Source organism: Grammomys surdaster, unplaced genomic scaffold (assembly GCF_004785775.1).
Source record: "Grammomys surdaster isolate TR1022 unplaced genomic scaffold, NIH_TR_1.0 205, whole genome shotgun sequence".
In the NCBI taxonomy this organism is placed as follows: Eukaryota; Metazoa; Chordata; class Mammalia; order Rodentia; family Muridae; genus Grammomys; species Grammomys surdaster.
The window spans coordinates 1,792,455-1,805,412 of NW_021604650.1; the positions used below are offsets into that span (position 1 = coordinate 1,792,455).

The 12,958-nt window shown below is 46.6% G+C and overlaps 1 protein-coding gene across 2 annotated transcripts; it reads left to right on the forward strand.

Moving 5' to 3' along the window:
* Positions 1-4,288: 4,288 nt before the first annotated feature.
* On the forward strand, positions 4,289-12,865 carry Snx15 (sorting nexin 15). 2 transcript variants are annotated; one of them, XM_028771002.1, is made up of 9 exons: positions 4,315-4,492; positions 8,431-8,466; positions 8,675-8,795; positions 10,085-10,200; positions 10,302-10,449; positions 10,722-10,865; positions 11,463-11,720; positions 12,274-12,366; positions 12,461-12,865. In XM_028771002.1, the coding sequence occupies exons 1-8, from the start codon at positions 4,394-4,396 to the stop codon at positions 12,363-12,365; spliced, it is 1,014 nt and encodes a 337-aa protein (XP_028626835.1). In that variant the 5' UTR covers positions 4,315-4,393; the 3' UTR covers position 12,366; positions 12,461-12,865. The 2 variants fall into 2 exon arrangements, with proteins under 2 accessions (XP_028626834.1, XP_028626835.1); XM_028771001.1 differs by having other exon boundaries at positions 4,289-4,492; positions 12,274-12,865.
* The last annotated feature ends 93 nt before the right edge of the window (positions 12,866-12,958 follow it).

The following is a 12,958-nucleotide window of genomic DNA, read 5'->3' on the forward strand; positions in this document are numbered from 1 at the left end:
TGTGTGTCTGTGTGTGTCTGTGTGTGTCTGTGTGTGTCTGTGTGTGTGTATTTATTTAACATCCTAATTTTATTGTGCTTAGGCTCAACCCCAGGGCCTTGTGCATGCTAGACTACTATTCTTCCATCACCAAACCAATAAAAAGAATTAAAAAAGAGAAAGAGAAAGAGAGAAAAATGAAGATATTGGGCCCACATTTTGAGTCCTGGAGATCAAATTCAGGTTGTCAGGCTCGACGGCAAGAACTTTCACCCTCTGAGGCATCTCTCCTTTGGTTTTATTTTGTTGTTGTTGATAGTGGTGGTGGTGTGTATGTATGTCTTTATGGTATTTCAGGGGTTTATGTTTGTTTTGAGGCCCTACAGTTTTTTACTACCTCATGAGGTAATCTTGGCTGACCTGGAACTCTGTGTAGACCAGGCTGGCCTCCGTGAATGCAGAGATCAGTCTGCCTCTGCCTCACAAGTGCTGAGATTAAAGGCCACCACATCACACTTCTTTCCTCTCCAATTTTCTTTTCTTTTAAGATTTATATTTGTGTGTGTGTGTAGACCAGAATAGGGTGTTGGTTACAGGCAGTGTAAGCTGCCAGCCATGGGTGCTGGGTTCTGAACTCTAGTCCTCTAGAGGAACAGCAAGCACTCTTTAACCACTGGGTCCTGTCTCCCAGCTTGATTCTTTTTTTTTTTTTTTTTTTTTTCGGTTTTTCGAGACAGGGTTTCTCTGTGTAGCCCAGGCTGTCCTGGAACTCACTCTGTAGACCAGGCTAAAAACCTTAAAAAAAAAAAACCAAAAAAACAAAAAAAAGACCACTAAATTAATCACTTTTAATGTTTTTCTCAAAACACCTTTTTTTTTTTTTACAGAAAGTGATAATGGTTTGTATCTTACTGTTCATAAGATCATTTATAAACAAAAATAGCATTATAAATAATGTTAATATGTATTATAATTCATACAAAATAAATGAACTGTAATATCTTTAAAAAATGGCTCAGTGGAGCGCATTCTGTTGACACCAGGTGTCTCCAATTAAGTACTAAGCCACGAGGGACCATTCACACCCCAGCTCCTTCAAATTCACAGATACAGGTCAGCCTGAGGTGGGTGGACTGGGCTGTGTGCCTGTGCCTGTGCCTGTGCGTGTGTGTGTTGGGGGTTGGGGAACAGAGACGACACTGATTCTATATCCTGAGCACCAGTGATGGTCATGAGGAAAACATGTCCAATTTTCACAGGGGACATCAGCTTTGTGTCTCCCTGCCTCCACTCTGCAACTCTGTGGTGATGTGACTAAGAATGGTCTCCCTAGACCCACATATTTGAATGCTTAGTCATTAGGAAGTGTCATTACTTAAAAGAGTAGGAGGCCTTGTTGGAGCAAGTGTATCACTTGGGGTAGGTTTTGAGGTTTCAAAAGCCCATGCCAGGCCCAGTGTCTCTCTCTCCTTGCTGCCTGTGGGTCCAAATGTAGAACTCTCAGCTACATCTCCAGCACTGTGTCTGCCTTTGTACGGCCATGGCAATAACGGACTAAACTTCTGAAACTGTAAACAAGTCCCAATTAAATTTTGTCTTGGGGCTGGTGAGATGGCTCAGCGGTTAAGAGCACCGACTGCTCTTCTGGAGTTCCTGAGTTCAAATCCCAGCAACCACATGGTGGCTCACAACCATCTGTGATGAAATCTGATGCCCTCTTATGGGGTGTCTGAAGACAGCTACAGTGTACTTACATATAATAAATAAATAAACTTTAAAAAAAAGAATTATTTAAAAAAATTTTTTTTTGTCTTGGTTAGGGTTTTACTCCTGTGAACAGACACCAAGGCAACTCTTGTAAGGACAACATTTAACTGGGGATGGCTTACAGGTTCAGAGGTTCAGTCCATTATCATCAAGGCAGGAGCATGGCAGCATCCAGGCAGGGATGGTACAGGAGGAGCTGAGAGTTCTACATCTTCATCTGAAGGCAGCTTCAGTGGAAGACTGACTTCCAGGCTGCTAGGATGAGGGTGTTAAAGCCTACACCCACAGTGACACACCTACTCCAAGAAGGCCACACCTACTCCAACAGGGCCACACCTTTGAACAGTGCCACTCCCTGGGTCTAGCATATACAAACCGTAACATTTCACTACCTGGCCCCCATAGGCTTGTTCAAACACATGAATCTATAGGGGCCAAATTTATTTATAGTATAATAAAAAAGTACATTTAGTCCAACTTCCAAAGTCCCCATAGTCTAGAGCAGTCTCAACAATGTTAAAAGTACAAAGTTTAAGGTCTCTTCTGAGATTCTCATCCAATCACTTTAACTGTAATCCCCAAAACAAGTCAGGAAACCAGCTGGGCAAACTCCAAACATCTCTATGTCTGATGTCTTCAAGTCAAAGTCGTCTTCAGATCTCCACTCCTTTTTCACCTTTGTTGACTGCAACAAACTTCTTTCTCCTGGGCTGGTTCCACTCCCTGTTAGCAGCTTTCCTCAGCAGATAGCCCATGGCTCTGGCATCTCCGATATCTTGGGGTCTCCAAGCAACTTCAATGTTACAGCTTCTTGTTTCAGTGTCTGGGAACCACACATGATCTTCTGGGCTCCTCCAAAGGGCTGGCCTCTCTTCTCCAGCTCTGCCCTCTGTAGCACTCTAAGCTCAGGTTGATCCGCTCCACTGCTGCTGCTGTTCTTGGTGATCATTCGAGGATTTCTTTTTATCTTTTTTTGTTTGTTTGTTTTTGGCTTTTCTTTTTTTTTTAAGATTTATTTATTTATTATATATGAATACACTGTAGCTGTCTTCAGACACACCAGAAGAGGGCATCAGATCCCATTACAGATGGTTGTGAGCCACCATGTGGTTGCTGGAAATTGAACTCAGGACCTCTGGAAGAGCAGTCAGTGCTCTTAACCTCTGAACCAACTCTCCAGTCCCAAGGCAACTCTTATAAAGGACAACATTTAATTGGGGTTGGCTTACAGGTTCAGAGGTTCAGTCCAGAATCATCAAAGCAGGAGCCTGGCAGCATCCAGGCAAGCATGGTTCAGGAGGAGCTGAGGAGTTCTACATCTTCTTCTGAAGGCAGCTAGGAGAAGACTGGCTTCCAGGCAGCTAGAGTGAAGGTCTCAAAGCCCACACCCACAGTGACACACCTACTCCAACAAGACCACACCTTCTCATAGTGCCACTCCCTTGGCTGAACGTATACAAACCATAACAAATGGTTTATTTTTTGTTTGTTTGTTTGTTTGTTTTGGTTTTTTCCCCCCTCAAAACGGAGATCCACCTGCCTCTGCCTCTCTGGTGCTAGGACTAAAGGCGTGACGCACCACTACAGCCAACATCTGATCAGATTTTTAATGGTTCTTTTATCCACTCTTTCCCATCTTAAGATGGGATTTCTGGCAGTGGTGGAATATGCTGGAATCTATTTTTACTGATAACACTGTTGATACATCTTCTTTACCAATTTCGACTTGACCTAGTGTTGGGTTTTCACCATACCTGTGTTCTGCCAGCATACCCCTTGATCCGCTCTGCTACAGAAGATACTATGACAAGTACCCCTTTCCATAGAAGAAAACCTAGGAGCATGCAGTTACAGGAGGGAAATGTGATGCTTACCTGTGATCTCAGCATTTGAGAGGAGGAAAACAGAGGATCAGAAATTCAAAGATAGCCTCAACTACATAGAGAGTCTGAGGCCAACCTGGGCTACAGGAGATCATCTCAACACCCCACCTCCTCAAATTTGAAGCAGTTAAGGGGAATTCAAATAGTTGTAAGCGTTGTGATTTCAGAGCCTCTGTCACTATCCAGCTTTTTCAGCATCAGAAAATGTCAGTCTCCCAGCCAATCCTGTACAGAGATGCCAGGAATTTAACTCGGCTCTGCCAGGCACATTTTAAACACAATGAAAGTTGCGTTAGGCCCTTTGCCGAGCACCTGAAGTTGCAGATACTCGGGAGGCTTAGGTAGGAGGACATTTTAAGCCCAGAAGATGGTCAACACAGCAGAGACCATAGCTCAAAATAATTTATAAATAAGAGGCTGAATGAGAGTAAAGAAGAGAAATAAGGGAGAAGTTTAGGAGGTCTGCAAGGAGAGTTTACGTTGGGGCGAGGTGGGCTCAATCACACAACACGATGCCACCTGGTAAATCCTTTCCCAAACAACCAATCTTCAGTCTCTACCTAGAACTCCGCTTTACCAACGACCTAGAACTTGTCAGACACTCCCTTAGCCACGCCCCCCAAGCCAAGAACGGCTGTGTCACTTGCGACTAGGTCCCTGGGCCTGAAGAAGGGCGCAGGCCGGATCCTGGCGGTGGCAGCAGGCTGAACACGCGGAGCGGGGGCGACGTGCAGGAGGAGGAGCTGGCGGACAGCTCCGCTGTCATGTCACGCCAGGCAAAGGATGACTTCCTGCGACACTACACAGTCTCGGACCCTAGGACCCATCCCAAGGGTTACACAGAATACAAAGTAACCGCCCAGGTAAGGTGGGACCCAGCGGGGAACATTACCCTTTTAAGCAGCTCGGGAACCGTGTTGTACCGTAAAGGCAAAGAGCTGCAGGGAGGTCGCGTTTTGGCCTACACAAATGGATTTCCCCTTTAAGAGTCTGAGGCAGAAGCGTTAAGGTGCCTCACCGCCTGGGGCGGGGCTAAGGGTGATTATTAAAGTCTGTGGAGCGCTGCTCCGCGCCCCGCCCGGTTCACCGTCCCCCATCCTCGCCCGGTTGATGGTAGTGTCTAGATGCGGACTACGAGTTTCTCAAAGCAAGAAAACTCCAGATTAACCCAAATATTCCTTCTTTAATCTCTTAGAGTAACTTGTGGTAATTTTCTCTGCTTGATACGTAAAAGCTCCCCCACACACATCTTTTTATTTATCTTTTCTTTTTTTGAGACAGCCCTGGCTGTCGTGAATTCACTGTGTAAACTAGACTGGCCCGGAAGTCACCGAGACCCGCCTGCATCTGCCTTCCAAGTGCTGGGATTAAAGCCGTGCGCCACCATGCCTGACTATAGAAAGCTCTTTTAAAAATTATATATTATAATTTTTAACTTTTTATGTATTATTATACATGTTCATATATATAATATTTGTGTGTTTTTTAAAACTTACGCAATTTTAAAAGACTGGTCTTCACAGATAGGGAAACTAATAAGCTGAAACTGATGTTTATAACAATAAAACTAACGAGCTCGTAGAGACATCAGCACGAAAGAATGCTTTTAGAATTTTACCCAAGGGCCTGTAACTGTGGAGGTCTCCATCGGGAGGAACTGGGTTGCTGCCCGAAAACTGACTATACATTTTCTTTCTCCTTTTCTTTCTTTCTTTCTTTCTTTCTTTCTTTCTTTCTTTCTTTCTTTCTTTCTTTCCTTTCTTCCTTCCTTCCTTCCTTCCTTCCTTCCTTCCTTCCTTCCTTCCTTCCTTCCTTTCTTTCTTTTTTTTTTTTTTTTTTTTTCGAGAAAGGGTTTCTCTGTGTAGTCCTGGCTGTCCTGGAACTCACTCTGTAGACCAAACTGGCCTCGAACTCAGAAATCCACCTGCCTCTGCCTCCCAAGTGCTAGGATTAAAGGCGTGCACCACCACCGCCTGGCAACTATACATTTTCTTGTACTTAAATTTTTTTCAACTAGGCAACTGTTTGATTTGTGCACTTGTCAACTGTTAAAAGGAAGCAAAGACATAAACGTCGCTCCCAAAGCAATCTAAGTCAGAATCTTAGATACTTCAAGAGTGTGCTTATGCACAATAGCTTGCTTTTTCCCATGGCAAAAAAAAAAAGTCTCTAGGAGGATGGCTGGAGGGAAGAATGAAAAAGCATTCATAACCCTTTCTCATGTCTTCCTGTTAGCTTTTTAGATCTAGTCACATGCCTTACACATGCATATTTTTCCTTTTTTTCTTTTCTTTTTTTTTTTTTGGTTTTTCGAGACAAGGTTTCTCTGTATAGCCCTGGCTGTCCTGGAACTCACTCTGTAGACCAGGCTGGCCTCGAACTCAGAAATCCACCTGCCTCTGCCTCCCAAGTGCTGTATCTCTCTTGCCACAGCACCCTACAGGATGGTCCTTTTATTTTATTCTGTATATTTACTTAATTTTTTTCTTTTTCTAAGACATGGTTTTTCTGTGTGGTTGTCCTGGAACTTATGCTCAAACTCACAGCGCTCCGCCTCTACCTCCCCAGTGTCACCTCCCTAGGGGTTAGAAGTGTTTGCCACCCCACCTGGCTTATTAACTTAAAGATTTAAACCGTAGTTGGTTTGGTTTAAAAGAAAAAGAAAAAAAAAAAACAAAAACCATGTGCGCACTATCCATGCGATATCCGAGGTAGCCAGAAGAGGGTGGTAGATCCCTGTAGATTGAAAATCCAGGCCCTTGTGTGCCTTCCTGTTGATGCTGGGACTAGAACTTCTGTCCTCTAGAAAGCAGCCAATGCTCTTAACCTGTGAGCCATCGTTCCAGCTCCAGCTTTATTTACTTTTATTTTATGTGTATGAACGTTTTGGCTCTATGTATTTATACGCACCAAATACAAGCCCGGTGAGCTCAAAGGTCAGAAGAGGTATTTAGTCTCCTGGGATTGGACTTATTTCTATCTGCCATCTGAGTGTTGAGAACCAAACCCAGGTCCTCGGCTACAGCAGTGAGTGTCTACCTGCTGAGTCATCTCTCCAGCCTCCTGATTTCTTACGGATGTATGTGTCTGTGTGAATGTGAACCACAGCTGTGTGGACGCCTGTGGATGACGTCAGAGGAAGGTGCGTCAGACCAGATCCTGGAGCTGGAGTTACAAAAGACTGTGAGCCACACAATGTGGGCGCTGTTCTGGGCACTGAACATAGTCCTTGGAAGATCAGGACATGCTCCTAACCACTGAACTACCCCTCTAGTTCCCATCCTTGGCGTTTACATGGGCATCTTAATCATGTCTGATTTGCTGAGATCTAGGGGGAAAAAAAGGAAATCATGTTTTGGAAACTGTTAATGATTCCAAACTGTACAACCTTACTGTAAAACTTTTATAAACATAGTAGGGAAAACTAAGTGTTACTTCTCTGTCTCAGGCCAATCCTGTTCTTCCAGAGTGCTCACTGCTTCTGTCTTCATGGGTATGAGACCTCATAGCTCCTCTCTTAAGGAAGAACTAGATCCCGGGACAGACTCTTTTTTTTTTTTTTTTTTGGTTTTTCGAGACAGGGTTTCTCTGTGTAGCCCTGGCTGTCCTGGAACTCACTCTGTAGACCAGGCTAGCCTCGAACTCAGAAATCTGCCTGCCTCTGCCTCCCAAGTGCTGGGATTAAAGGCATGTGCCACCACTGCCTAGCAGACTCTCATTTTTTAAAATGATGTATTTATTTTTATTTTATGTGTATTGGTGTTTTTCCTGCATTTACGTCAGTATGAAGTTGTTTGATCCTCTGGAACTAGAGTTACAGTTGTAAGTGACCTTGCGGGTACTGGGAATTGAACCTGGGTCCCCTGGAAGAACAGCTAGTGCTCTTAACTGCTGAGCCATCTCTCTTAGACTCTCATTGCTTGAAAAGTATAGGGTTTTTTTTTTTTTTTTTGCTTTTTGAATACCAGGACTTGCCCCTAGGAAGGAATTGGGATAAAAGTTGAGAGCCAAGCCTGGTGGCACATGTCTTTACTCCCAACCAGAGGCAGAAGTGGCCAGATCTCTGTGACTTTGAAGCCAATCTAACCACCAAAGCAAGTTCCAGGCCTGCCAGAGCTACAGAGGGAGGCCTTGTCATCCCTCAAAAAAAAAAAATTTTTTTTAAATAATAAAGTTGGGCTGGAGAGATGGCTTAGTGGTTAAGAATACTAGCTGCTCTTCCAGAGGTCCTGAGTTCAGTTCCCAAGCAACCCCACGGTGGCTCAGCTCACAAAAGATCTACTGGCATGTAGGTGTACATGCAGACAGCACGCCTAGATTTTAAAAAAATATACATAAATAAAAAATATTAATAATAATGTTGAGTCTAGGGCTATCTAGACAGATATTCAGTATCCTTACTTTTACCGGATGAAGATACGGGTATACAACAGAAAATTTTCTCAAGGAACTGCGAATGTAACTCAATGGGAGAATGCTAGCCCAGATCTCAAGAAGACCTGAGTTTAATCCTTAGTACCAAAAATAAATAATAAAATAGCTCAATTTAGTAATGTGTGTTGTAATCCCAGCACGTGCAAGGCAGAGGAAGGAGGACTTGGAGTATAAGGCCATCCTCTGCCACAGAGTCAATTTGAGGCCATCCTGGGCTACATGAAACCCTGTGTGCAGAAATCCAAAAGAAAACTTGCTCAAAGCCTTAAATCCAGGACCCATTTATTCCAGCAGGCACTTTCTTCTGAGGGAAGCTTTGGAGGGTGTTGTAGTGTTGCATGTCAGGCTCTTGTCTTTCCTTTTTCAGTTCATCTCAAAGAAGGACCCAGAGGACATCAAAGAGGTAAGACTCCTGGGAAAGAGGGCACTGTTCCCATACACATATTCAGCATCAGTAAGGGACTAGCTGGTAACTTCAAGGACCTGCCTTCTTCCCTGGCCTGTGCTGGAGAGGATATATGCAATCCTTCTCAGTCTCTAGGATATGCTGTGCATGGGAAGGCCACTTTCCACCCGTGCTGGTCCAGGTTCAATTCTCACCTGCCTCATAGGTAGTAGTCTGGAAGCGATATAGTGACTTCCGTAAGCTCCATGGGGACTTGGCCTATACTCATCGCAACCTCTTCCGTCGCCTAGAGGAGTTTCCGGCTTTCCCCCGTGGCCAAGTGTTTGGTAAGTACTGAATCTGAGCCTCTGCCCAGTGTGCAGGTAGATTTCAGCAAAGGAGACCTGGTCTGATGGGGGCTGTGAGTGTGATCCTGTACCCTAACAGACATCTTTGGAAAATGGGCCTTCTGAGTGGTCTTATTGAAATACAGGGGAAGCTGAGACTCGGAGCAACCTTCCCCTTATTGTGTGTTGGGCTATGAACAGTCCCAGGAAGATGAGGCTCATCAAGGTGAAAGGCCTCTTGGAGCCTTAGTCTGTTCTATGTTGCAATAACACACAGAATGCATTAGTTACTATAGAAAAGACACTTATTTTGACATATGGCTCTGGTCCAAGGTTCAGAGGCCACATCTGTTGATGGCTCTATTGCTGTCAAAGCCCCAAGGTGGCAAGGAGCATTGCATGGAGAGAGTCAAGGATGACGTGAGTGATAGACCAAGCTAGCTTTTCTAGCAGAGAACCCATTAATTATAGGAGTTCCCAGAGTCATGTGTTGTTGGCAGGTCACCCAGGCCAATGAGACCATCATGGAGAGTAGGCTAGGGCGCAGGCTGTGCCCCCAGCACAACAACTAAGGTAGAGCTAAACTATATATACTACATGTAGCTTTGCATTTACTGTTGGTTTTGGTTTTGTTTTTTTAATTTTCTTAAGACAACATCTCAAATGTAGTTCAGGCCAGCCTTGAACGTCTAATGATCCTCCAACCTTGGCCTCCAAGTATGGGCTAACTGCTGTGTAGTACTCCACCTTGCCTAGCACTCAAACAGCTTCTTGCTCTGTGACCTTGGGCAAACACCTCCTTCTCTGAGCTTTACTTCCATCCTGATCCTATCCAAGCCACAAATGGAGTTTCCTGTCAGACATGATAGGCCACACCTTTAATCCCAGCACACAGAAGGCAGAGGCAGGTCCCTCTCCGTGAGTTTGAGATTTTCATACTAAGTTCAAAAGCCAGCCAGTTACATGATGAGACAGAGACTGAGAACAGACAAACACAGAGAGAAAACGTGGGAACAGAGAGAGGGGAGAACAGAAAGAGAAAGGAGAGAGACAGAGATTTCTTGTTTCCCTAGCTATGGTATGATACTCTGAGAACAGGGAGCTGGTTTCTCTCAGGAACCTGAAGCCGGCCAGAAGCATGTGTCTTTACACATCTGGAGGAGGAGCCAGGGAACACGGGAGACTAATGGGAGAATGGGGACTCCAGCTGGCTGCTCAGCGCTTATAGGCAGAACCAGGGACCAGAAGCCCCCCGTGACACTGCTGCTCTCCTGTCCTGGGGTCTGCAGGTCGGTTTGAAGCCTCTGTGATCGAGGAGCGGCGCAAGGGTGCGGAGGACCTGCTGCGCTTCACGGTGCCCATCCCTGCACTCAACAACAGCCCCCAGCTCAAGGAGTTCTTCCAGGTAAGTGTCTGCTCCCCTCCCCAGTAAAGCTCCCCTGTACCACTTCCCTCCTAACCAGCGACATTCCTCACCCCTCCCCTGCTGGACTTTGTCTCCTGCAGGGCGGGGAGGTGACACGGCCTTCTGAGGTGTCCAGGGACCTGCAAATCCTTCCACCCCCTCTAATCCCCACACCACCTCCTGATGAGGCCAGGCTATTTCAGCCACTGCCTGCGGAAAGGAGGGGCCAGGAGGAGTTGGAGGTGCCAGGTATATCGGGGTCAGGGAAGGAGTGAGCCCTCCTCAAGAACCTCAGGGAAAAGCATGGGGCAGGCAGCTCTACCATCCACAGGGGAGGGCCTCTCAACAGGTCATTTTCTTTTCTGAGCTTCGGTTTGCTCAGCTACCAAACAGGGTTCAGCAACCTAATAGAGGCCCTGTCAATACCCATGGCTGCTGCAAGGGTTTATCAAGATGGATTCTGTTTTGAAAGCTGAGACACAGTAAGCGCAGACATCAGTGTCCCTCTGGTCTCTCCTCAGTGGATCCCCTCCCGTCCAGCCCTGCCCAGGAGGCCTTGGATCTTCTCTTCAGCTGTGACAGCACCGAGGAGGCTTCCAGCTCCCCAGCTCGAGGTCCCCTCTCTGAGGCTGAACTTGCCCTTTTCGACCCTTACTCCAAAGAGGGTAAGGAGCAGGTGCGGGGTAGTGGAACTAAGGGAGACCCTCCGTGGCCATGAGAAGCTCTGTGAGGAGCCGCGGAGGGTGGAGCCGAGTCCTTCTCTCTGAGCAAACTCTGGGTAGCACATCACAATAGGGTCCTTCCTATTGCTCACAGACCTGCTGCAGCTGGCCTTAGTGGCCCACACCCAGAATCCTAGCACTTGAGAGGCAGAAGCAGAGAGACCAGAAGTTCAAGGTCATGGGCCAACAAGATGGCTCAGAGGGTGAAAGCCCCTGCCTGTGAGCCTGGCAACCTGGTTCCATGCCCAGATTCAACCATAGATGATTAAAAACAAACAGACCCAGATCCTGTCCTACAGCCATGACACACTCATGCCTGCACTCATGCAGGCGACAGACAATAATCATCAACTCAGCCTTTACAGAACCTCCTGAGCCAAACCAAGGAAACAGATCCCAGCTGCTTCCGCCTACTCCAGTGAATTTGGGGTTGTCCAACCTCCAGTGGGACAGTTTGGTGTCTTGGTGACACTTAGGTGGGTAACGGGCCCTGGGAAAGAGACGGCCAGTTTGTCCTGATTCCTCCCTGTTTTATTACAGAAAGTACAGGTCCCGGCCCTACCCATACAAGTGAGCTGGCAGCCATGGAGGTACAGTCCAAAAGACTGGACCAGGAACCCTGGGAGCCAGGCGGGCAGGAGGAGGAAGAGGCTGAGGATGGAGAACCTGCCCCAGCTTACCTCGGCCAAGCCACAGAGCTCATCACTCAAGCCCTGCGGAATGAGAAGGCTGGCGCCTATGCTGCTGCTCTCCAAGGCTACCAAGATGGGGTGCATATCCTGCTTCAGGGAGTCTCAGGTGGGTAGGGCAGTAAGGAGCAGGGGAAAGTGGAAAACAAAGGGCCTGGGGAGCTGGTGCAGCCGGTAAAGCGCATGCCATGCCAGCAGGAAGACCTGAACTAGAATGCCCAGAGCCACACAAAATGGTGTGCAACAGCAGAGTCAGGAAATCAAGGGTTCCTGTGACAAGATGGGAGGCAGGGACAGGAGAATCCCCAGAAACTCAAGGGCGGGAGAGCCTGGCATAGGCTTCAGAGAACAACTTAGAGATCTCATCTCAGACACGGTGAAGCAGAAGACCCACGCCCAAGGTTGTCTGCTGGCCCTCACATGCTCACTCACACACATACAACATATTCTAAAGAAAGAGGGGCCATGAGCCTCTTCCTCACAGGTCAACTAGAGGCGCTGGGCACAATTTCCCTTCGCTGGGTACAATTTCCCTTTGTTGGGCACAATTTCCCTTCATTTTTAAAACAGCCTCATAAAATGGGGCAAAGACACTAGGACCTAGGGAGAGAAAGAGACACATTGTGACCTCTGAATGTATGTGGGCCATCTGCTTTCTACAGGTGACCCATCCCCTGCCCGCAGGGAAGGTGTGAAGAAGAAGGCAGCTGAGTACCTGAAGCGGGCAGAGACCCTTCATGCACACTTGCCCTGAGGTGGGCCCTTCCTGGGATGTCAGCTCCAGCACTGCCAGCCTCCTCCACTCCTCTGCTTGGGACCTGGCCTTAGTTTCTGCTCTTGTAACCCCAGGGTCATATCTGTATTAACTGGATCAAGTATGAGAAAAGCAAAGACTTCTCAGCTCTGACCTGCCCGCCTCCTTGGAGTCAGACTTGAACTTCTGGTCCTGCCTATCTGTTTTATGTGAATGGCATCTGGGCCACTCAGCTGTCAGTTCACCCATCTAGAGCCAGGGTCTGTAGCCAGACCTGGCCCACTGTCTTTTTTTGTAAGGTCCTCCAGGGTCGGTCTTTCTTTCTTTCTTTCTTTCTTTCTTTCTTTCTTTCTTTCTTTCTTTCTTCCTTCCTTCCTTCCTTCCTTCCTTCCTTCCTTTCTTCCTTTCTTTCCTTATGGTTGGAAGGAAAAGGATTCTTTGACTAGTGAAAATTTCATAAAATGTAAATACATGTGAATAAAACACGTGTCTGAACACAACCAGGTCCATTTGCTTATTATTGTCTGTGGTTGAGTTTACATTGTACCAACAGAGTTGAATAAACTCTGTCTAGCAAATCATACCTGTTGTTC

Excerpts from the sequence above, each read along its gene's own strand:
- Snx15 (XM_028771001.1), top strand. The coding sequence starts at position 4,394 with ATGTCACGCCAGGCAAAGGATGACTTCCTGCGACACTACACAGTCTCG. Across the intron at positions 8,467-8,674 it reads ACCCAGAGGACATCAAAGAG|GTAGTAGTCTGGAAGCGATA; the intron begins GTAAGACTCCTG and ends CCTGCCTCATAG. Across the intron at positions 11,721-12,273 it reads CCTGCTTCAGGGAGTCTCAG|GTGACCCATCCCCTGCCCGC; the intron begins GTGGGTAGGGCA and ends TGCTTTCTACAG.